Source organism: Mustelus asterias, unplaced genomic scaffold (genome assembly GCF_964213995.1).
Source record: "Mustelus asterias unplaced genomic scaffold, sMusAst1.hap1.1 HAP1_SCAFFOLD_296, whole genome shotgun sequence".
NCBI lineage: Eukaryota > Metazoa > Chordata > Chondrichthyes > Carcharhiniformes > Triakidae > Mustelus > Mustelus asterias.
Window position 1 is genome coordinate 139,363 of NW_027590261.1, and position 25,958 is coordinate 165,320.

Here is a 25,958-nt window from a genome sequence, read left to right on the forward strand (position 1 = left end):
TTCAATATTTAATATCAATGCATTATTTAATACATATGTCTTCATTATGAATTGAATATCTCTGAAATTGAACATCACTGAATTGCAAACATAACTGACCAACAGAACGAAGCGAATGACCGGGTAATACAGATCGCAATTTTGAGATTGACTATGGTCAGCTTTTAAACAAAGTCAACTCCATTGAAATGGAGAAAAATCAAGAATTATCTGTTCCTGACACTTGAGCCTTTTTTACTATGGGCGTGAAACATTCATGCGCATAACTTCCCGACCTTTACCGGAAAGTCCAGTCGATCCGCGCTGAAACTCGATTCCCTCATCTGTCTGAGTGGCTTTTCCTGTTCCTCAGTGATGAAAAACGATTTAAAAATAGATCTTCTGTGAAATGTGCGCCATTTCCTCGAGTTCACTTACAGTATCACTTGTATCTGTCTTTTTGAGCACACACTACTGTCAGATATTTCAGATGGTGATTAACCATATTAGTCTGCACCTATAAACCCATTAAATTCTGTTGTAGACTGAACGAGATGCGAATAAGTGCTCGGTGTCAAAATCGAAATTTTCTGTCAGTGCGTCAAAACAAAGAGTATTTTTATTATGCAGAAAGCATTTGAGGGTCGTGTCTAAGCAATGATAACATGCCTTTAACATCGAGGCTCGGACAATGATGAGCATCAAACTGGAATCCAACAATTTTTCCTTGCACGACATGAGGAAGCTTAACGAACGTTTCTGCCTGGTTCCGAACCGGGGACCTTACGCGTCTTAAACGAACGTGATAACCACTACACTACAGAAACAGCTTGAACATGCGCGCAACAAATCTGCCTGTCTGCAATGTTCAACTACGCTGTGATGCTGCAGGTTCCGATGGTGAGACTGAGAGCCCATGTCACTGAATTCAGGAAGATAACCGTCACTTTCAATCTGATTCTGCGACTTATTCCGAACATCAAAATTCAAAATCGTTCTTCTGGCAAATATCGAAGGGAGCAATGATTTCTGCTCATTCGTTAATGCTTCATTTTCATCTTTCTTCGAACAATCTCAATCAATTGTACTCAGTAATAAAAGCAAATTACTGCGGATGAGAAAAGAGAAAATGCTGCAAAATCTCACAATGTCTGACAGCACCTGTCAGGAGAGAGAAGGGCGGATGTTTCGAGTCCAGATGAAACATTATTAAAGCTCATTGTACAGTTGTGCTCAGGATCTGTTTCACTATTTAATATCAATGCATTATTTAACACATATGTCTTCATTATGAATTGAATGTCTCTGAAATTGAACAACACTGAATTGCAAACATAACTGCCCAACAGAACGAAGCGAATCACCGGGTAATACACATCGCAGTTTTGAGATTAACTATCGTCAGCTTTTAAACAAAGTCAACTACATTTAAATGGAGGAGAATCAAGAATTATCTGTTCGTGACACTTGAGCCTTTTTAATTATTTGCGTGAAACAGTCATGCGCATAAATTCCGGCCCTTTCCAGGGAAGCCCAGGAGATCCGCGCGGAGTCTCGATTCCCTCATCTGTCTGAGTGGCTTTTCCTGTTTCTCAGTGATGAAAAACGATTTAAAAATAGATCTTCTGTGAAATGTGCGCCATTTCCTCTCGTTCACTTACAGGATCACTTGTATCTGTCTTTTTGAGCACACACTCCGATCAGATATTTCAGATGGTGATTAACCATATTAGTCTGCACCTATAAAGTCATTAAATTCTGTTGTAGACTGAACGAGATGCGAATAAGGGCCCGGTGTCAAAATCGACATTTCCTGTCAGTGCGTCAAAACAAAAAGTTGCTTATTTCACAGAAAGGATTTGAGGGTGATGTCAGAGCAATGATAACATGCCTTGAACATCGAGGCTCGGATAATGATGAGCAACAAACTGGAATCAAGCAATTTTCCCTGACACGACATGAGGAAGGTTAACGAAAGTTTCTGCCTGGTTTCGAACCAGGGACCTTTCGCGTGTTAGGCAAACGTGATAACCACTACACTACAGAAACAGCTTGGCAGCAAATCTGCCTGTCTGCAATGTTGAATTACGCTGTGTTGACGTTGGTTCCAATGGTGAGACTGAGAGCCCATGTCACTGAATTCTGGAAGATAACCGTTACTTTCAATCTGATTGTACGACTTATCCCACACATCAACATTTAAAAGCGCTCGTCTCGCAAATATCTGAGGGAACAATGATTTCTGCCCATTCATTAATGCATAATTTTCATCTTTTTTCGAACAGTCTCAATCAATTGTACTCAGTAATAAAAGCAAATTACTGCGGATGAGAAAAGAGAAAATGCTGCAAAATCTCACAATGTCTGGCAGCACCTGTAAGGAGTGAAAAGGGCGGATGTTTCGAATCCAGGTGAAACTTTATCAAAGCTCATTGTACAATTGTACTCAGTATTTGTCTCACTATTTAATATCAATGCATTATTTAACACATATGTCTTCATTATGAATTGAATATCTCTGAAATTGAACATCACTGAATTGCAAACATAACTGCCCAACAGAACGAATCGAATCACCGGGTAATACAGATCGCAAATTTGAGATTGACTATGGCCAGCTTTTAAACAAAGTCAACTACATTGAAATGGAGAAAAATCAAGAAATATCTGTTCCTGACACTTGAGCCTTTTTTACTATGGGCGTGAAACATTCATGCGCATAACTTCCCGACCTTTACCGGAAAGTCCAGTCGATCCGCGCTGAGACTCGATTCCCTCATCTGTCTGAGTGGCGTTTCCTGTTTCTCAGTGATGAAAAACGATTTAAAAATAGATTTCTGGGTAAACTGGGGTTGTTCTCCCTTGAAAGACGTAGAATGAGGGGAGATCTAATAGAGGTGTACAAGATTATGAAGGGGATAGATAGGGTGAACGGTGGGAAGCTTTTTCCCAGATCAGAAGTGACGTTCACGAGGGGTCACGGGCTCAAGGTGAGAGGGGCGAAGTATAACTCAGATATTAGAGGGATGTTTTTTACACAGAGGGTGGTGGGGGCCTGGAATGCGCTGCCAAGTAGGGTGGTGGAGGCAGGCACGCTGACATCGTTTAAGACTTACCTGGATAGTCACAGGAGCAGCCTGGGAATGGAGGGATACAAACGATTGGTCTTGTTGGACCAAGGAGCGGCACAGGCTTGGAGGGCCGAAGGGCCTGTTTCCTGTGCTGTACTGTTCTTTGTTCTTTGTGAGGTCTTTGTATGAGCTGAGTTGTAAATCAGTGGAAAGCCAGCATAATACTTGGTCTCTGAAACGTTTCTACATCCATGAACTTTGCTTTAAAGAAATCCACATTTGAAAGCCCGGCCACGACATGAAATATCAGCACCATAACAAGAGGAGATAAGAAAGACAGACACTCACTTTGATCTTTTCATCAGCACATCTGAGAGTTAAGAATGTGTGACATGATTTTGGGATACCGGAGTGAGTGTACAGATGTGATTTGTTACATGTGAAAAATAGCAAGCCTAAATTCATGGTGAGATGGAGTGAAGAGCGGGTCCCAAACACACACAGCTACTTGAGACACAGCAGGAGATGAAATGGCTAATGTGGCCAGGGCATTGAGACAACATTGTGACACCATCAAGGCATTGACACACACTCCAGAGAAACTGAGTTCAAAACAATCAGGATCCAATTAAACACACTGCACATGCTCACAAAGTGAGGAAAATTACAGTAAAATGGATCATATAATGGATTGGGACAATTAACATAGAAACCCTACAGTGCAGAAGGAGGCCATTCGGCCCATCGAGTCTGCACCGACCACAATCCCACCCCCCACATATTTTACCCGCTAATCCCTCTAACCTACGCATCCCAGGACTCTAAGGGACAATTTTTAACCTGGCCAATCAACCTAACCCGCACATCTTTGGACTGTGGGAGGAAACCGGAGCACCCGGAGGAAACCCACGCAGACAATGTGCAAACTCCACACAGACAGTGACCCGAGCCGGGAATCGAACCCGGGATCCTGGAGCTGTGAAGCAGCAGTGCTAACCACTGTGCTACCGTGCCGCCCCCTTTAGGGCTTGGGAGAAATAAGACTGAGTAAGAACTGTCCACAAGTTGGATAGGGGTAAAGAGAGCTGGAGAATCTTTTACATCTTTTATGGACTAGTAACCCAGAACTGACAGCGCTCCTTCAGGAGTAGGAAAGGTCGAGTAGATGTGACCCCAGGCGGGACAGGAACAGAACTGGAAAATAACGGAGTGGAATTGAAATTGTCTAAATGACTGAACTAACAATGTGTGGAATGTACAGACTGGGGAACAATGGGTGGGGGCGGGGCTCCCGGGTCCGCGCGCCTGAACCCGGAGACGTCACCGCGGAGCAGAGTGATTGCTATTGGGTGATTGAGGCAGGGCTCCATTGTGCCGTCACAATGACTCAGAGGGGCGTTCCCAGCACACAGTGTCCCATTGGCAGCAATATCACTGGTTACAGAAGCAGCACACTGCGGATTGGACACCAGCTCAGCGCGGCTGGCGGTCAGAGCCCCGCCCACCCCCACGTGGGCTCGGGTTCCGCCCCCTCATTGTCCACATGCGGCATATTGACCAATGGTTGCCAGGAGGACCGGATGGGCGCTGGTCCTCCAGCCAATCAGAGTCCGGGCCTTGTGTCAATGGCCGCATGGAGCTTCGTCCATTGTTGCTGCTGCTCCTCTCTCTCTGAATGAAGATTAAGCTTCAGACAGACTCAACCTTCCTCCTGTCTCCTACATCTGTGAGTAAAACACTTTATTTTCTCCCCCTTTCCATTTCTTTTCTCATTTTGCACTTCAATTTTTAACTTCTGGGTCACCACTCGCTGCCTAAGTAAAGATTCTCCTCACATTATGTATCTATAACCGGGTAATACAGTGTATTACACACACCATCAGTCTGCTCATTTATATCCAAATGTAAAACTGTAACGTGACTGTCAGCTTGAAGATTTTCAGCTCTCTGTGCCCACAACAGGAAGAAGTCTCACAACACCAGATTAAAGTCCAACAGGTTTATTTATTTATTTGTACTTTTCCAATTCAATCAAATCAAATCCAATTCAGAGTCTCAACAAGTTGAGACATTTCCGATCCAGGCTGACAAGACAGGACGGGAGACCAAAACCACCCTGTTCTGGGCCCGATCTACATGAGTCAAGCTGATTGGAGAAGGGGGAGGATCCTCCTTCAAGACTTGAGCTCATTTGCATCTTAGCCAAAAGGCCGAGATGCCGCTTTTAAAAATTGCTTCATATGAAACATATGAAGCCTCAGCGTAACCCAATGACCCCAACCAAGTGCAGGCGATCCATACTACACTTGATCTTAGCCAAAAGGCCGAGAAGCGATTTGGTAGCACAAAGCCATCGTCACAATGCCACATTTGGTAGAACAGGAAACTTGAGAAACTCGGCATCACCACCAGCAGCAATCAAGCCTCCCCCGGTACCACAGTAGAAAACAGTACCACTGCAGGGAAGTCCATTGTCAACTTGTCGGACACACTTCAACCAGATGAAATCGAAGTTCTCAATTTCTGCCCCACCACCAAAATAGACCCCATCAGTCTCGCAGCAGACACAGAGGAATTCATCAGGCGAATGAGGCTGCGGGAGTTCTTCCACAAACCCCAAGAGGCCAACAGCGAACATAATGAGATAGTCAATGAACTGGAACAGCCGATAGAGAGATCCACGGTACAGCAACCGAAGAGGAAAGAGTCGAATTGGACTCCTCCGGAAGGCCGCTGCCCTCGACTTGACATGTATGCCCAAGCCGTCAGGAGGTGCGTCAATGCCAGATTCATCAGTCACACTCACAAGACAGCCCCGAACATCACCCAAGCACAACGCAACGCCATCTGCGCTCTCAAGATCAAGCGCACCATTGTCATCAAACCAGCAGACAAAGGAGGGGCAATCATCATGCTGAACAGAATGAATTATTGCAAAGTGTCCTGACAACTGAACAATGAGGAAAACTACAGACAGTTACCTGCAGATCCGACCAAAGAACACACCCGTCAACTCAACAGACAGATCAAGACATTTGATCCGGACCTTCAGAGCACCCTCCGTGCTCTCATCCCACGTACTCCCCGCGTTGGCGATCTCTACTACCTCCCGAAGATACACAAGGCAAACACACCTGGCCGTCCCATCGTATCGGGCAATGGGACCCTGTGTGAGAAACTCTCCGGCTATGTCGAGGGCATCCTGAAACCCATTGTACAAAGAACCCCAGCTTCTGTCGTGACACTACGGACTTCCTTCAGAAACAGCACACATGGAGCAGTTGAACCAGCAGCACTCCTCATCACAATGGATGTCTCGGCACTCGACACCAGCATCCCCCACGACGATGGCATTGGTGCAACTGCCTCAGTACTCAACGCCAACAACTGCCAATCTCCAGATGCAATTTTACAATCATCCACTTCATCCTGACCACAATGTCTTCACCTTCAACAACCAGTTCTTTATCCAGACACACGGAATAGCCTTGGGGACCAAATTCACACCTCAATATGCCAACATCTTCATGCACAGGTTCGAACAAGACCTCTTCACTGCACAGGACCTTCAGTCCAAGCTGTACACTAGATACATCGATGACATTTTCTTCCTTTGGACTTATGGTGAGCAATCACTGAAACAACGATATGATGACATCAACAAGTTCCATCCCACCATCAGACTCACCATGGACTACTCTCCGGAATCGGTTGCATTCTTGGGCACACACATTTTCATCAAGGACGGTCACCTCAGCACCTCACTGTACCGCAAGCCCACGGATAATCTCACGATGCTCCACTTCTCCAGCTTCCACACTAAACACGTTAAAGAAGCCATCCCCTACGGACAAGCCCTCCGTATACACAGGATCTGCTCGGATGAGGAGGATCGCAACAGACACCTCCAGACGCTGAAAGATGCCCTCATAAGAACAGGATATGGTGCTCGACTCATCGATCGACAGTTGCGATGCGCCACGGCGAAAAACGGACCTCCTCAGAAGACAAACACTGGACAGGAGGACAGAGTACCCTTTGTTGTCCAGTACTTCCCCGGAGCGAAGAAGCTACGACATCTTCTCCGGAGCCTTCAACATGTCATTGATGAAGACCAACATCTCGCCAAGGCCATCCCCACACCCCCACTACTTGGCTTCAAACAACCGCACAACCTCAAAAAGACTATTGTCTGCAACAAACTACCCAGCCTTCAGGAGAACAGTGACCATGACACCACACAACCCTGCCACAGCAACCTCTGCAAGACGTGCCGGATCATCGACACAGATGCTATCATCTCACGTGAGAACACCATCCACCAGGTACACGGTACATACACTTGCAACTCGGCCAACGTTGTCTACCTGATACGCTGCAGGAAAGGATGTCCCGAGGCATGGTACAATGGGGAGACCATGCAGACGCTATGACAGCGGATGAATGAACACCGCTCAACAATCACCAGACAAGAGTGTTCTTTTCCTGTTGGGAACACTTCAGCGGTCACGGGCATTCGGCTTCTGATCTTCGGGTAAGCGTTCTCCAAGGCAGCCTTCACGACACACGACAGCGCAGAGTCGCTGAGCAGAGACTGACAGCCAAGTTCCGCACACATGAGGACGGCCTCAACTTGGATCTTGGGTTCGTGTCATGCTATTTGTAACCCCCATGACTTGCCTGGGCTTGCAAAATCTCACTAACTGTCCTGGCTGGAGACAATACACATCTCTTTAACCTGTGCTTAAACGTCTCTCCACTCACATTGTCTGTACCTTTCAGACTTGATTACCTGTAAAAACTCGCATTCCAACCATTATTTTGTAAATTGAGTTTGTGTCTTTATATGTCCTGTTTGTGAACTGAAATCCCACTCACCTGATGAAGGGGCAGCGCTCCGAAAGCTAGTGTCTTGTGCTGCCAAATAAACCTGTTGGACTTTAACCTGGTGTTGTGAGACTTCTTCCTGTGTTTACCCGAGTCCAACGCCGGCGTCTCCACATCCAGGACAGGAAGCAGTGAGCATGGATCTGTCAATCAGCCTGAATAGTATATATATTATATATTTCCAGTTATTCATCTCTTGCTTATTAGAATCATTAGTCTTTGGATTTTTCTTCCACAGGGATCAGTGGAAGCTGAGGGTTATTGAAGATATTCGAGGATGAGTTAGGTGGATATTACATTGATAAAGGAGTCAAGCGTTATGGAGAACAAGTGGGAAAATGGAGTGAAAGTTAAGATGAGGAGGGATTTCCTCACTCAAGGATGTGGTGAAGTTTTTGAATTCTGCACTCCAGAGGACTGTGGAGCCTCAGTCATCAAATATTTTCAAGAGAGAGATTGGTAACTTTTGAGGCATTGAGCAACATGGGGGACAGAACATAGAAAAGCTACAGCACAAACAGGCCCTTCGGCTCACAAGTTACACCGAACATGTCCCTAGCTACGAGGCTTACCTATAACCCTCTATCTTACTAACTTCCATGATAGTTTGGGAAATAGTGGCGCTATGGAAATAGTGTGAGGTAGACCAGCCAATTCTCAATGAATGGTTGAGGCAGTTCGATGGGCTGAATGGCCAACTGCAGCTCCTGTTTCTTATGATTTGTATGTGGTGGACAGGAAGCAGTGAGCATGGATCTGTCAATCAGCCTCAATCAGCACCTTCAGGAGAATTGGGAGGGTGAATATTAGATACAGCAGAGTGAGAATGGAGGGAGAGTGTGTGGGATGGAGATTCACAGCTTTTGGGGAATGAGAACGGAAAGAATGTTCCATAGAAACTAGAATTGTCTGTTCTGAATTTCTACTTCTATTTCTAACTCATTTTACAGGATATTGAAAGAGGAACCACAGGCTGAAATCTCAAATGTCACGTCTAGATCTGACAGTCATATTCCTTGGGAGCTGAATATCATCGGCCTTTGAATCTAGAAGGAGAAATGATTGTCCAGTCTGTTGATTTGAAAAAAAATTCAAACATCAGTGTGACTGGAAAAGCACCAACACACGGCCACACTCGAGTGAGAGTGTTCCAATGCACTGACTAAAGAGCTTTAACTAGTTACACAGCCTGAATAAATATCACACCATTCACAGTGAGGAAAGACTGTACCAGTGTCCTGTGTGTGGACGAGGCTTCAACTCATTGTCCACCCAAGAGAGAGGAAAGGACACCTGTACCATGGAGAAACCATGGAAATGTGCGGATTGTGGGAAGAGATACAGAGCCCCATCAGAGCTGGAAGCTCATCGGCGCAGTCACACTGGGGAGAGGCCGTTCACCTGCTCTCAGTGTGGGAAGGGATTCGCTCTGTTAGCCACCTTGCAGAAACACCAGCGAGTTCACACTGGAGAGAGACCGTTCACCTGCTCTCAGTGTGAGAAGGAATTCAGTCTGTTAAACACTCTGCGGACACACCAGCGAGTTCACACTGGGGAGAGGCCGTTCACCTGCTCTCAGTGTGGGGAGGGATTCGCTCAGTCATCCACCCTGCGCACTCACCAGCGAGTTCACACTGGAGAGAAACCGTTCACCTGCTCTCAGTGTGGGAAGGGATTCACTCGGTTATCGTACATGTGCAGACACCAGCGAGTTCACACTGGGGAGAGACCCTTCACCTGCTCTCAGTGTGGGGAGGGATTCAGTGATTCATCCAGCCTGCAGACACACCAGCGAGTCCACACTGGTGAGAGGCCATTCACCTGCTCTCAGTGTGGGGAGGGATTCACTCGATTATACACCCTGTGGACACACCAGCGAATTCACACTGGGGAGAGGCCATTCACCTGCTCCGTGTGTGGGGAGGGATTCACTTGTTCATCCCACCTGCGGAGGCACCAGCGAGTTCACACCGGGGAGAGACCATTCACCTGCTCTCATTGTGGGAAGGGATTCACTCAGTCATCCCACCTGCGGAGGCACCAGCGAGTTCACACTGGAGAGAAACCGTTCACCTGCTCTGTGTGTGAGAAGAGATTCAGAGATTCATCCGAGCTGTTGAGACACCAGCGAGTTCACGAGTGATTCCAGTGGTCGATTCTGCTGTTATTGTTTCTGCTCTCAATTATATTGGTCAATGGGGAGGGTCGGAGGGTTTCTTTCTGCTGGACTGGTCGGTCTCACAACTTTGCCTCCAGTGGGCTGATGCTCTTTGAGTCTTGTTGCGAATACCTTGTTTTAAATTTCACAAGGATCACAGAGTGACAGGGTGTTAGGAAGTTCAGAGATATTTAGTCAGCATTTCTGTTTGAAACCCCCCAAATGCCCATCCAATTTCCTTTGTAATTGTTTATTGTCTCCACTTCCTCCACCCTCGTCGGCAGCGAGTTCCAGATCATTACCATTCGCTGCATCAAAATATTCTTCCTCACGTGGGCAGCACGGTAGCACAGTGGTTAGCACTGCTGCTTCACAGCTCCAGGGACCTGGGTTCAATTCCCGGCTTGGGTCTGTGTGGAGTTTGCACATTCTCCTCATGTCTGCGTGGGTTTATTCCAGGTGCTCTGGTTTCCTCCCACAGTCCAAAGATGTGCGGGTTAGGTTGATTGGCCATGCTAAAAATTGCCCCTTAGAGTCCTGAGATGCATAGGTTAGAGGGATTAGCGGGTAAATATGTAGGGATATGGGGGTAGGGCCTGGGTGCGATTGTGGGCGGTGCAGACTCGATGGGCCAAATGGCCTCTTTCTGCACTGTAGGGTTTATCTGATTCTATGATCCCACCCAAAACTTTAAATTTGCTTGTCATCCTTGTCCCATCAGCTAATGGGAACAGCTTTTCTTTGTCCACCTTATCTAAACCTGTCAGAACCTTGTCCACCTCTATCAAATCTCCCCTCAACATTCTTTGCTCCAAGGGGAACAACCCCAGCCTGACATTGACAATAAAGATCAATCTCACAGAATATGTTAATATCTGAAATCAAATGGGAATGTTTAATTTCTGTTTTAAAGAAATTGTGAATATATTGTCCTGGACAATAACGGAATTGGAATAACTCACTTTGGGAGTGGTTGAATGGAATATATCAATCTGGAACCCACTTACATTCTAGTGAAAGTCTGGAATGTGTAGCTGGAAATCCCTCCCTAAGAGCACTGTGGGTGTACCTACACCTCAGGCATTGTAGCAGTTCAGGAAGGCAGTGTTGGGGTTGACCATGGCCGAGGCAGCTACATACAGCCACATATTCCATTACCATTGATGGACTGTAGTTTGAATGTGAGGCATTGTGGGACTGGACTATGGAGTCATAGAGGTTTACAGCATGGAAACAGGCCCATCAGCCCAACTTGTCCATGCTACCCTTTTTTTAAAACCCCTTAGCTAATCCCAATTGCCCGCATTTACCATTTTATCATTAAAATTTGCAGGTATTAGTTATGGCCTTGGTTACTGGTGATGTCGTGGGTTGGGTTTCCCAGGTAAAGGGGAAGGAACCCCATGGGCAATAAACTAATAATCTCTTATTCCTGTTGACCGGTAGAATGTTATTGGCTCAGGTAATAATGTTGAATGTTGTGATTGGGCCCTCCAGTCTGAATGACGAGACTAGGCGGGATATTGAAATGTTCAGAATAATATAATAATTTTACCTTGCAATATTAGCTCTGAGAGGACAGTGAACCCCCATTGACTGTGTGTCTCTCTCCTGATGCATGCATTAGCAAATAAATTCATTTTCATTCCTTAACTATCTCCTGTCTTCCGCAGTTTATGTATTGGTTGCGTGAGGTTCAACAAGTACAGAGCACCCCAGGGGAAACCTCAGAGAATTCCCACTTGATATTTCCCAACTCTACCCATACAGGCTCCACGTTGTCAGAGCTAATATCCTTGCTCACTACTGTGTTAATTTCCTCTTTAACCAGCAGTGCCATTCCACCACCTTTTCCTTTATCCCTGTCCTTCCCAAATATTGAATACCCTGAGACATTCAATCCCCACCCCTGGTCACCCTGCAGCCATGTGAAGGTAAAAATGGCAAGTTTAGGGAACCTTGGATAACGAGAGATATTGTGAGTCTAGTCAAAGAGAAAAAGGAAGCACTTGTCAAGGCTGGGAACACATGAAGCAAGTGTGGAATATATAAAGAGCAAGAGGGTAGCCAGGGACAGGGTTGGCCCACTCAAGGACAGGGGAGGGAATCTCTGTATGGAGCCAGAGGAAATGGGCGAGGTATTAATTGAGTACTTTGTGTCAGTATTCACCAAAGAGAAGGAGTTGGTGGATGATGAACCTGGGAAAGGATATGTAGATAGTTTGAGTCATATTGAGATCAAATAGGAGGAGATATTGGGGTTTTTGAGAAACATTAAGGTAGACAAGTCCTCAGGGCCTAATGGGGTATCAGTATTGGGACCACAATTGTTTACGATTTACATAGATGATTTGGAGTTGGGGACCAAGTGCAGTGTGTCAAAATTCACAGATGACACTAAGATGGGTGGAAGAGCAAAGTATACAGAGGATGCTGAAAGTCTGCAAAGGGATATAGGTAGTCTAAGTGAGTGGGCGAGGGTCTGGCAGATGGAGTACAATGTTGGTAAATGTGAGGTCATCCATTTTGGTAGGAATAACAGCAAAATGGACTATTATTTAAATGGTAAAAAATTGCAGCATGCTGCTGTGCAGAGGGACCTGGGTGTCCTTATGCAGGAATCTCAAGGAGTTGGTTTGCAGGTGCAGCAGGTAATTAAGAAGACAAATAGAAGTTTGTTCTTCATTGCGAGAGGGATGGAGTTTAAAAACAGCGAGATTATGTTGCAGCTGTATAAGGCGCTGGTGAGGCCACACCTGGAGTACTGTGTACAGTTTTGGTCTCCTTACTTGAGGAAGGATATACTGGCACGGGAGGGGATGCAGAGGAGATTCATGAGGTTGATTCCGGAGTTGAGAGGGTTGGCTTATGAGGAGAGACGAAGTAGATTGGGGTTATACTCATTGGAATTCAGAAGAATGAGGGGAGATCTTATATAAACATATAAGATTATGAAGGGAATAGATAAGGTAGAAGCAGCGAAGTTGTTTCCACTGGCGGGTGAAACTAGAACTAGAGGGCACAGCCTCAAAATAAGGGGAAGCTGATTTAGGACTGAGTTGAGGAGGAACTTCTTCACACAAAGGGTTGTGAATCTGTGGAATTCCCTGCCCAGTGAAGCAGTTGAGGCTACCTCATTGAATGTTTTTAAGGCAAGGATAGATACATTTTTGAACAGTGAAGGAATTAAGGTTTATGGTGAGCGGGCGGGTAAGTGGAACTGAGTCCAGAAAAAGATCGGCCACGATCTTATTGAATGGCAGAGCAGGTTCGAGGGGCCAGATGGCCGATTCCTGCTCCGAGTTCTTATGTTCTTATACCCCAAAGTACTGAGAGAGGCAAGGGAGGAAATTGCTGGAGCCTTGAGAGAAATCTTTGTATCCTCACTGGCTACAGGGGAAATCCCAGAGGATTAGAGAATAACCAATGTTGTTCCTTTGTTTAAGAAGGGTAGCAAGAATAATTCAGGTAATTACAGGCCGGTGAGCCTTATGTCAGTGGTAGGGCAATTATTGGAGAGGATTCTTCGAGACAGGATTTTCTCCAACTTGGAAATAAGTGGACGTATTAGCGAGAGGCAACATGGTTTTGTGAAGGGGAGGTCATGTCTGACTAATTTGATCGAGTTTTTCGAGCAAGTGACGAAGATGATTGATGAGGGTAGGGTCGTGGATGTTGTCTACATGGACATCAGTAAGGCCTTTAACAAGGTCCCTCGTGGCAGACTGGTGCAGAAGGTGAAGTCGCATGGGATCAGAGGTGAACTGGTAAGGTGGATACAGAACTGGCTCGATCATAGAAGACAGAGGGTAGCAGTGGAAGGGTGCATTTCTGAATGGAGGGCTGTGACAAGTGACGTTCCTCAGGGATGAGTGCTGGGACCTTTCTGTTTGTAATATATATCAATGATTTGGAGGAAAATGGAACTGGATTGATTAGAAAGTTTGCGGATGACACAAAGGTTGGTGGATTTGCAGAATGTTGGTGGATTTGCAGTGGATGAGGTGGAGGGCTGTTGTAGGCTGCAAGGAGACATAGATAGGATGCAAAGCTGGGCTGAAAAATGGCAAATGGAGTTTAACCCGGATAAATGTGAGGTGATTCATTCTATGTTCTAATGTGATGAGGACCATCAGAGAGTACAGCAGGATATTTCCGCTGAAATGATCCACAAAAGCTGATGAAGGACATTCATTTAACCCTGGATAGTAAATACTGTTTTTCCTCCCACTACAGATAGATGTACAATAAATACATTTGTCTCTGTTCCATTGAGTCTACAGCACAGGGCCGGGCCAGTCGGCCCAATTGGTCGGTGTCAGTATTTATGCTCCACATGAGCCTCCACCCACCCCTCTTCATCTCCCCCTCAGCATATCCTTCTATTCCTTTCTCCCTCATGTATGTATCTCGCTTCCCCTTCAATGTATTCATGCTGTTCACCTCAACCACTCACTGTGGTGGTGAGTTCCACATTCTCTCCACTCGCTGGGTAAAGAGCTTTCTCCTGTTAAAGTTTATTTATTAGTCACAAGTAGACTTATATTAACACTGCAGTGAAGTTACTGTGAAAATCCCCTCATTGCCACACTGAGGCGCCTGTTCGGGTACACCTGAGGGAGAATTTAGCACGCCCCAATGCACCTAACCTGTACGTCTTTTTGGACTGTGGAGGAAACCGGAGCACCCGGAGGAAACCCACGCAGACAGAGGGAGAACATGCAAACTCCGCACAGACAGTGACCCAAGCTGGGAATCGAACCCAGGTCCTTGGCGCTGTGAGGTAACAGTGCTAACCACTGTGCCGCCCTAGAAATCATGATTGGATTATTGAACCCCTTTATGAACGTATCAGGTCACCCTTCAGTCTTCTCTTTTCTAGAGAAAAGCAGCCCCAGCCTTTCCTGAGGGTTAAATGCTCTCAGTTCTGGGATTATTCTTGTGAATTTTTGTTGCTCCTTCTCCAGTGCCTCTATTTCCATTTCATCAATGACGATCACAAATGTTGACAGTGCTCCCAGTGCAGTCTAACCCTGGCTCCAAACAAGTTGAACAGAACCTCCCTGCTGTTCAATTCTATCTCTCTAGAATGGAACCCTGTATATGGGCCCCATACTTTAGGAAAGATGTGAAATTCTTAGAGAGGTTGCAGAGGAGCTTTACGAGAATGACTCCAGTGATGAGGGACTTCAGTGAGTTGGAGGGACTGGAACAGCTGAAATTTCTCTCTTTAGATCAGACAGGCATTAGGATTGGGAATGGGGCCATTCATCCCATTGAGTCCATGCCGACTCTCTGCAGACCAAACCGTTTCCCTGTTCTCACTGCGTATGCCTGTGGATTTATTTCCCTGAAATGCCCGTCCAATCTCCTTTTGGAAACATTCCATCATCTCTGCTTCTCCCCCACTTGTAGGAAGTGAGTTCCAGATATTTACCACTTTCTTCAAATGCAAAAGAGGGACTGAGAGCACAAAAGGAGACAGTTTGACCCATTGTGCCCATGCTGGTTCTTTGCACATTATAAGCAACAAGGTCCAGGAAGTCATGTTATATGCTAACATGTGACTGGAGCTTTATTTTAAAAATGAATGTTGTATTCACCTAATTGCTTGTGGAAGCTGCATAGCTAGCAGGAATTGTATAAATGAATAATTTATTCTATTAATTTGATTAGCTAGAGGAATTATATTCTGTCAAATCTGGCTCAAGAATAAGGTTGATTGTTCAGTTCAAGTAAGAAGGAAAGCTATTGGCTTGCAGCAAGTGTCTTTTCGAACCAGTATATCTTGTATTAACCGTATTCAGTTGTGGGACATGGGCGTCGCTGGCTGGCCAACATGTATTGCCCATCCCTAGATGCCCTTGTTCAGAGGGCAGTTGAGAGTCAACCACATTGTATTACTGTATTTATTAGCTGCTGGTCATGAACAGATGAGTAAGTAGTGAGCCTTAATTGAGTTATAGTTAATCAATGAATAACAAATCAGTAGTTATCGTAAAAGATTGAGTTTTATTTGCTGTAAAAATTTAAAAGTTTAATTGCTGTGTATGTAAAGAATGTGCAATGAGGATAAATGTACTGGCGAGAGAGACCTTCAAGATCAGATTAGCCTCAACATTTGAAACTGTGTGAATAAGGGATTGTACAGAATCAGATAAAGGGATAGTATGAACCAGTTCTCTTGTATTCCTGTCTAAGATAATGAGCAAGGGTGGTCCAAGTAATTAGATACCAATTAAATTAATCTCGTGATCAAATTGACCAATTGTCATGTTGCAACAGGCCCAACTCTGACGTGAGGTAATGGTCACCTTGTGGATAAAAGGAGAGGTTCCGAAGGTCTTCCTTGCGAGCCAAATACTGAAAACTCCCGAGGCTGAGTTCCAAGGAAATTCCTGTCAGAGAAGGAACCAGAGAGGGTTACGCTTCTACGGACTGATCATCTGCATGAAGTTGTAAAAGTCAATGTCTTAAAGTTGTTCACAAAATCTTTTCATTGAGTAAACTTCTTTTTAAATTTACTATCCAGAGAATTCTGCCTTTGCCTTAATTGGTTAAAGTCTTGTCTGAACCAAAGTGAATTTATTCAATGGTAAGTTGGGGGGTGGCTGAAATCAACTCAGTTCCAGATAACAAGATCAGAGAACAGAAATCTTCAATTTAAACACTTGCATTTCTATAGCACCTTTCACAACCACAGGATGTCCCAAAGTGCTTTACAACCAATGAAGTACGGTTCAAGTGTAGTCACTGTTGTAATGTGGGAAACGCAGCAGCCAATTTACACACAGCAAGATCCCACAAACAGCAATGTGATAATGAGCAGATGATGTGTTTTTAGTGATGTTGATTGAGGGAAAATATTGGCCAGGACACCGGGGATAACTCCCCTGCTCTTCTTCCAAATAGTGGCTGTGGGATCTTTTACATCCACCTGAGAGGGGCAGACAGGGCCTCAGTTTAACATCTTATTTGAAAGAAGGCTGTTCTGACAGTGCAGCACCCCCTCAGTGCTGGATGAGGAATGTTGGATTTGATTTTTGCTTCAGGTCCCTGGACTGGGATTTGAACCTACAACCTTCTGACTCAAAGGTGAGAATGGTACCCACTGAGCCACGGCTGACATTATAGACAACACAAAGTTAGAAAGGGAAAGTTACCCTTTAAAAAGCCCCAGCCTTTGCCTCCAGTGTCTAAACCTAATAATAAAAACTTCAGTATAAATAACATGGATTTGATGACAAATGTTGAAGTGTTGGTTTAGAGCCACAAGTTTCAACTTCCCATTTGAGCCTCGGGCACCTTTCTGTCTCCCGACTTATCGTGTCAATGACAGCCAGGCGGTGGAGCTGAGGGCTGAATTTAGCTGAGAATAACAGGGCCTGTGCCCCATTTGAGAAACTGCCATGAGCGTGGCACTAATAGAGAGACAGGAAGGTGCTGGAGGACTGACTGGGAAATGAGACTCCAACCAATTGTTATATCAGTCACTCAGAGCTAAAGAGAAACCTGTCTCTTTAAATACATATACAGGGAAGAGGCTGCACTGAAATCTGTCCCTTTTAACCTGCACAGAAGCAGGAGTCTGAGATTGACAGGAGTCCATTCAGCCCATCATACCCATGCTATGTCTTTGAAAGGACTGATTCATCCAACTGCTCTGTTCTGTCCCCACAGCCCTGCAAATTCTTCCCTTTCAAGTCTTTACCCTTTGGAAAGATTCTATTGAATCTGCTTTCAGGCAGATCAGAACAACTCGCTGTGTCAAAAATATAAAATAAAATCTCATCTCCCCCTCTGGCTCCTTTGCCAATTACCTTAGAGGGACTCACTTTCTGTTAAAGAGCCTGCCAACCCCTCTCACCCACTTTCCCTAAAGTGCATCAATCTCATCAGGAAAAGTCCAGAACAATCAAATATTTTACTGATAAAAGTTTATTAATGAAACAGAACATGGTTAAAACAAACAGAAAATGACTTGAGGATCAAAGGCAACTGGAGTAAAAGGATGTTCACAGTATTCTGGACCCAAATAGTTTCTCTTTAATTCATCTGCAGCCTGTTCCCTGGCCCTGACCTTCCGCTTGCTTGTGATTAGAATTCACCACCTTGCTCTCACGCTCACATTTCTGTCCTCGGCCTGCTGCAATGTTCCGGAGAAGCCCAACACAAGCTGGACAAACAGCCCCTCATCTTACAGCCTTCTGGACTCAACATTGAGTTCAACTTCACACCCTGAACTCTCTCCTCCATTTTCACGCTGCGACAACGGATGAATGAACACCACTCGACAATCACCAGGCAAGACTGTTCTCTTCCTGTTGGGGAGCACTTCAGTGGTCACGGGCATTCGGCCTCTGATATTCGGGTAAGCGTTCTCCAAGGCAGCCTTCACAACACATGACGGCGCAGAATCGCTGAGCAGAAACTGATAGCCAAGTTCCACACACATGACATAAGAACATAAGAAATAGGAGCAGGAGTAGGCCATCTGGCCCTTCGAGCCTGCCCCGCCATTCAACAAGATCATGGCTGATCTGAAGCGAATCAGTTCCACTTACCCGCCTGCTCCCCATATCCCCTAATTCCCTTATCGATCAGAAAACTATCTACCCGTGATTTAAACATATTCAATGAGGAAGCCTCCACCACTTCAATGGACAGAGAATTCCAGAGATTCACTACCCTCTGAGAGAAGAAGTTCCCCCTCAACTCTGTTCTGAACCGGCCCCCCCTTATTTTGAGGCTGTGCCCTCTAGTTCTGGTTTCCCTTCTAAGTGGAAAGAATCTCTCCACCTCTACCCTATCCAGCCCCTTCATTATCTTATATGTCTCTATAAGATCACCCCTCATCCTTCTAAACTCCAACGAGTACAGACCCAATCTGTTTAATCTCTCCTCATAAGCTACACCCCTCATCTCCGGTATCAACCTGGTGAACCTTCTCTGCACTCCCTCCAAGGCCAATATATCCTTTCGCAAATAAGGGGACCAAAACTGCACACAGTACTCCAGTTGCGGCCTCACCAGTGCCTTGTACAGTTGCAGCAAGACCTCCCTGCTTTTATATTCTATCCCCCTCGCGATAAAGGCCAACATTCCATTCGCCTTCTTGATCACCTGCTGCACCTGCAGACTGAGTTTTTGCGATTCGTGCACAAGGACTCCCAGGTCCCTCTGCACAGTCGCACGATGTAATTTTTCTCCATTTAAATAATATTCCAATTTACTATTATTTCTTGCAAAGTGGATAACCTCACATTTGCTAACGTTATATTCCATCTGCCAGATCCTCGCCCACTCGCTCAGCCTATCCAAATCTCTCTGCAGACTTTCCGCGTCCTCCACGCAATTCGCTTTCCCACTCACCTTCGTGTCATCAGCAAACTTGAATACCCTAGATTCAGTCCCCTCCTCCAGATCATCTATGTAAATGGTAAACAATTGAGGCCCCAGCACCGATCCCTGCGGCACGCCACTGGTCACCAACTGCCAACCGGAAAAGCATCCATTAATCCCAACACTCTGCTTCCTGTTAGATAGCCAATCCCCAATCCACGCCAACACCTTACCCCTAACTCCGTGTACCCCAATCTTCTGCAGCAACTTTTGTGATGCACCTTATCGAACGCCTTCTGGAAATCTAAAAACACCACATCCACCGGTTCCCCTCTGTCAACCGCATTAGTGACATCTTCATAAAAGTCCAGTAGATTCGTCAAACACGACTTTCCCTTCATGAATCCATGCTGCGTCTGCTTGATCGAACCATTCTTATTCAGGTGCTCTGTTATTTCCTCTTTAATAATGGACTCTAGCATCTTCCCAACTACGGACGTTAACCTAACCGGCCTGTAGTTACCCGCCTTTTGTCTACTTCCTTTTTTAAACAGCGGCGTAACAGTAGCTGTTTTCCAGTCAGCCGGCACTACCCCAGAGTCCAGCGAATTTTGATAAATTACTACTAACGCATCTGCTATTACCTCAGCCATTTCTTTCAGTACCCTGTGATGCATTCCATCCGGGCCCGGGGACTTGTTTACCTTCAGTCCTATTAGTCTACCAAGCACCACCTCCTTAGTAACAGTAATTATATTAAGGACCTCCCCTCCCACCAACTCTCGATCTCTAATATTCGGCAAACTATTTGTGTCTTCCACCGTGAAGACCGACACAAAGAACTTAATTAAAGTCTCAGACATTTCCTCGTTTTCCACTATTAAATCCCCCCTCTCATCTTCCAAGGGTCCAACATTCACTCTAGCCACTCTATTCCTTTTTATATACTTGTAAAAACTTTTACTATCATTTTTTATATTTTGAGCTAGTTTAGTTTCATAATCTATCTTTCCTTTCTTAATCGCTTTCTTAGTCGTTCTTTGTTTTTCTTTAAAGCTTTCCCAATCCACTAATTCTCCACTATTTTTGGCCACTCTGTACGCATCTGATTTTATTTTAATACTCTCCTTTATTTCCTTTGTTATCCACATCCGGTTATCCTTTTTCTTACAGTCCTTCTTTATCACCGGAATATATTTTTGCTGAGTACTTAAAAAAATCTCCTTAAAAATCCTCCACTGTTCCTCAGCTGTCCTACCTACCAGTCTGCTCGCCCAGTCTACATTAGCCAATTCCACCCTCATCCTATCGTACTCCCCTCTGTTCAAGCAGAGGACACTGGTTTGGGACCCTACTTTCTCACCCTCCATCTGTATCAGAAATTCCACCATATTATGATCACTCATCCCAAGAGGATCCTTCACAAGAAGAGCCTTAATCCTACCTGTCTCATTGCACAGAACCAGATCCAAGATAGCTCGCTCTCTCGTAGGTTCTGTAACATACTGTTCAATGAAACAATCCCGACAGCATTCCAAGAACTCTTCCTCAAGCCCTCCACGTCCAATTTGAGTCGACCAATCAATATGTAGGTTAAAATCCCCCATGATTATTGCCGTTCCACTTTTGCACGCATCCATTATTTGCTTGTTTATAGCCCTCCCCACCTCGGAGTTATTATTTGGGGGCCTATAGACCACGCCTACCAGTGTCTTTCTCCCCCTACTATTCCTTATCTCCACCCACAATGATTCCACGCTTTGCTCCTTAGAGCCTATGTCGTCTCTCACTACCATCCTGACATTATCCTTTATTAACAAAGCTACCCCACCTCCTTTTTCTACCTGTCTATCCTTCCTAAATGCCTGATAACCCTGTATATTCAGTTCCCAGTCCCGGTCACCCTGCAACCACGTTTCTGTGATGGACACTAGATCATATTCATTTGTATGGATTTGTGCCATCAACTCATTTACTTTGTTTCGAATGCTTCGTGCGTTCAGGCAAAGTGTCTTTATGCCAGCCTTTATCTGGACCCGGTTTGTTGAAGCGCTACTAACATCTCCCAAGCCCTCTCCTCCTTTAGCTAGTTGTTTATTCACTATACTCCTGGCATTAGAGTAGACACCTCTCAATCCTATGGTCTGACCTCTCCCCTTCTCTGTTCCCAGTCCACCTGCCCTCTTGCACTGCCTATAACCCTTCTCTGTTTGCGAGCTACCTTCCTCACTCTCACTCTCAGTCACAATCGATCTGTAATGATGATCTGTAATCCCCACAGCTTGCCTGAACTTGCAGAGTCTCACTGGCTGTCCTGGAGACAATACACATCTCTTTAGCCTGTCTTAATGCTCTCTCCACTCACATTATTTGTACCTTTAAGACTTGATTAGCTGTAAGTATTCGCATTCCAACCATTATTCTGTAAATTGAGTTTGTATCTTTATATGCCCTGTTTGTGAACAGAATTCCCACTCACCTAAAGAAGGAGCTTAAGGCTCCGAAAGCTTGTGACTTTTGCTACCAAATAAACCTGTTGGACTTTAACCTGGTGTTGTTAAACTTCTTACTGTATCTCATAGAAGACAGAGGGTGGTGGTGGATGGAAATTTTTCAGACTGGAGACCAGTTACCAGCGGTGTACCACAAGGATCAGTGCTGGGTCGTCTGCTATTTGTGATTTTTATAAATGACTTGGAGGAGGGGGCTGAAGGGTGGATCAGTAAATTTGCGGATGACACCAAGATTAGTGGAGAAGTGGATGAGGTGGAGGGCTGTTGTAGGTGGCAAAGAGACATTGATAGGATGCAGAGCTGGCCGAAAAATGGCAGATGGAGTTTAACCCTGATAAGTGCGAGGTGATTCATTTTGGTAGGACTAATTTAAATGTGGATTACAGGGTCAACAGCAGGGTTCTGAGGAATGTGGAGGAACAGAGAGATCTTGGGGTTCATATCCACAGATCTCTGAAGGTTGCCACTCAAGTGGATAGAGCTGTGAAGAAGGCCTATTGTGTGTTTATTAACAGGGGGTTGGAGTTTAAGAGCCGTGGGGTTATGCTGCAACTGTACAGGACCTTGGTGCGACCACATTTGGAATATTGTGTGCAGTTCTGGTGACCTCACTATAAGAAGGATGTGGAAGCACTGGAAAGACTGCAAAGGAGATTTACCAGGATGCTGCCTGGTTTGGAGGGTAGGTCTTATGAGGAAAGGTTGAGGGAGCTAAGGCTTTTCTCTTTAGAGTGGAGGAGGTTGAGAGGCGACTTAATCGAGGTTTATAAGATGATGAGGGGGATAGATAGAGTGGACGTTCAGAGACTATTTCCTCGGGTGGATGTAGCTGTTACTAGGGGGCATAACTATAAGGTTCGTAGTGGAAGATAGAGGAGGGATGTACGAGGTAGGTTCTTTACTCAGAGAGTGGTTGGGGTGTGGAATGGACTGCCTGCTCTGATAGTGGAGTCAGACACTTTAGGAACTTTCAAGCGGTTATTGGATAGGCACATGGAGCACACTAGAATGATAGGGAGTGGGATAGCTTGATCTTGGTTTCGGAAAAGTTTCGGCACAACATCGTGAAACATTTGAAAAAGGGTGGATTAAAAGTTCTCAAAATTAGTTTTTTTTAAAGTTTATTTATTTGTCACAGTAAAGCTTGCATTAACACTGCAATGAAGTTACTGTGAAATTCCCCCAGTCGCCACACTCCGGTGCTTGTTCAGGTCAATGCACGGAACCAACACGTCTTTCAGACAGAGAGGAAACCAGAGCACCCGAAGGAAACCCAAGCAGACACGGGGAGAATATGCACAGACAGTGACCCAAGCCAGGAATCGAACCCGGGTCCCTGGCGCTGTGAGGCAGCAGTGCTAAAAACTGTGCCACCATGCCGTCACTGTCACTGTGCCACCATGGATGTCAGCGCCATTTCTTTGTTTTAATCTAATGACCACATGGTCTGGGAATCATTTCAATTTCATAATCTCTCCTTTTAAACTCTTTCCTTCAGTATCCAATTCCAGAATTTTCCTTTTCATTGTGTTAATTGCATCAGGGATAAATCTTTGGATCCGACAGGAAGTTTAACTCAAGATCAATCCAACACAGGATTGGTCAGAATCATTTCACATGTCCCAAATTTTAAATAACCATTACAAATTAAAACTCTCATTCTCACATGTGAATTGTATCGGGATTGAAATTCCTGCATGTTTAGTAAAATATCCTGGAATCATATCTCTGGCCAGTAAATATGGTTCCAGGTTTATAACTTATGAAAAAAAGCTTTATTAACTACACTTACTTATTTAAAATCTGTTTGATTTAAATCACAGACAGAAATCCTGAAAGCTTGAAGCATTCAACCCACAAATATCATCCATACACAGGCAGAGAAACTTAGCATGTGCTTTACAACAACAATAACCAGAATGAATTCCTTAAGCGTTCTTGTGGTTCTGCTTTTAAACTTCCAGAAATGCCTTTAATTAAAGACTCAAGATAAGGTTAATTCCCCAGAAAGATAAACCTTAACAAATGTAGCCCAAAATAATGACAAAACGCATTGACAAACATCCACATAAAACAAATTAAACACACAGGTTCTCCCAGCTCGTAAATTTCAAACAATGAATCGTCAGCGTTCTCTCTCTCTCTCTCAGCTATAGCTTCTTAAAGTGACAGAGCACTACAAGCTCACAACTCCTTGAATAAGATACAAGATCCTCCATTCTAACTTAACCTTTTCAAGCCAACTTCCAAGACCTGATTCATAGGCAAAATCGCAAACAAGTTACCAGCGGAAAAATCTTTGTTCTTTACCTGAGGTTGAGGTGACAACACGATAAAATTCTCAGTTATTCCAAATTCCTCCAGGCTATGCGTAAATTTCCACATTTAACTGGATCCTATAAATCCTCAATTATAAACTAAAATAGACAGAGTTTCTGGGTGATTTAAAAACAAATCAAATGTCTGCTGAAAGGATTAACTTTTCTACAGAACCTAAAGGGGTGGGGAGTGAGCGGGAAAAACTTGGCACACAATTACGTCACTTTATACAAGTTTAAAAAACTTCTCTATCAACCAAACAAACTTGATTTTAAACTTCATCGATTAATTTTTTATTATTTTCCTCAACCTAATTATTTTCATTTGATCAGTTTTTGTTAGGGATGGGTAACTTCTGTTCTTTATAAACTGGTTCACTCATTTTGTTAATTCTACATGGGCTCGGGAATCAGAACCCAGACTTTATCATCCTGACCATTTTAGTCCTTTTGCCACCAAAGGGGAACAATGGGTGGGGGCGGGGCTCCCGGGTCCGATCGCCCGCCAGGGCCTGCGCACTGGAACCCGGAGACGTCACCGCGGAGCAGAGTGATTCCGATTGGTTGATTCAGGCAGGCCTCCATTGTGATGTCACAATGCGGAAGTTGGCCAATGAGCTTCAGAGTGAAACTTCCTCCTCTGGACAACATCTGGGAGGAAATCAATGTTTCCCCGTTTCCATTTCTTTTCTCATTCTGGGGGAAATTGGGGACTTGCAGCAACTGAAGGGAAAGGAAGTGAATTCAGTCTGTATATTCCACACATTTAACTCCAGTAATGTAGACATTTATCTGTCTGGCAGCCTGCAGGGAAATTTTCAGCTCTCTGTGTCCAGGGCAGGAAGCAGTGAGCATGGATCTGTCAAACAGCCTCAATCAGCACCTTCAGGAGAATTGGGAGGGTGAATATTAGATACAGCAGAGTGAGAATGGAGGGAGAGTGTGTGGGAGGGAGATTCACAGCTTTGGGGAATGAGAGAGGAAAGAATGTTCCATAGAAATTAGAATAGTCTGTTCTCAATTTCTCTCCTGTGCTGACAGTGATGACTTTTGTAAATTCCTTGATTTCTTTAAAACAAAAATTAAACATTCCCATTTGATTTCAGGGATTAACATATTCTGTTAGTTTGTTCTTTATTGTCAATGTCAGGCTGGGGTTGTTCCTCTTGGAGCAAAGGAGATTGAGGGGAGATTTGACAGAGGTGGACAAGATTCTGACAGGTTTAGATAAGGTGGACAAAGAAAAGCTGTTCCCATTAGCTGACGGGACAAGGACGAGGGGGGTCACAGATTTATGGTTTTGGGTCAGAGAGGAAGGGGGGACGTGAGGAAGAATATTTTGATGCAGCGAATGGTTATGACCTGGAACTCGCTGCCTACAAGGGTGAAGGACAATAAACAATTACAAAGGAAATTGGTTGGACATTTGGGGCGTTTCAAACAGAAATGCTGACTAAATATCTCTGAACTTCCTAACACTGTCACTCTGTGATCCTTGAGAAATCTGAAACCAGGTATTCGCAACAAGACTCAAAGAGCATCAGCCCACTGGAGGCAAAGTCGTGAGACCGACCAGTCCAGCAGAAAGAAACCCTCCGACCCTCCCCAATGACCAACTGTGAGAATGAACAAAATGCAGTCCTGGATGGAATTGAGAGCAGAAACAATAACAGCAGAATCCAAACCCCTG

The 25,958-nt window shown here is 44.8% G+C and overlaps 1 protein-coding gene, 1 non-coding gene and 1 pseudogene across 2 annotated transcripts; 1 reads left to right on the forward strand and 2 right to left on the reverse strand.

Annotated features, from left to right (window-relative positions):
- Positions 1 to 1,955: 1,955 nt before the first annotated feature.
- Positions 1,956 to 2,028, reverse strand: trnav-aac (transfer RNA valine (anticodon AAC)). The gene has a single exon. It is a non-coding gene; the product is annotated as a tRNA-Val (tRNA).
- A 2,641-nt stretch (positions 2,029 to 4,669) lies between these two features.
- LOC144486187 (uncharacterized) lies at positions 4,670 to 11,587 on the forward strand. Its single transcript, XM_078204274.1, has 2 exons — positions 4,670 to 4,776; positions 8,888 to 11,587. Exon 2 carries the CDS (start codon positions 9,238 to 9,240, stop codon positions 10,078 to 10,080), a length of 843 nt encoding a protein of 280 aa, XP_078060400.1. The 5' UTR covers positions 4,670 to 4,776; positions 8,888 to 9,237; the 3' UTR covers positions 10,081 to 11,587.
- LOC144486194 (U2 spliceosomal RNA) lies at positions 5,207 to 5,386 on the reverse strand (annotated as a pseudogene).
- Positions 11,588 to 25,958: the final 14,371 nt, after the last annotated feature.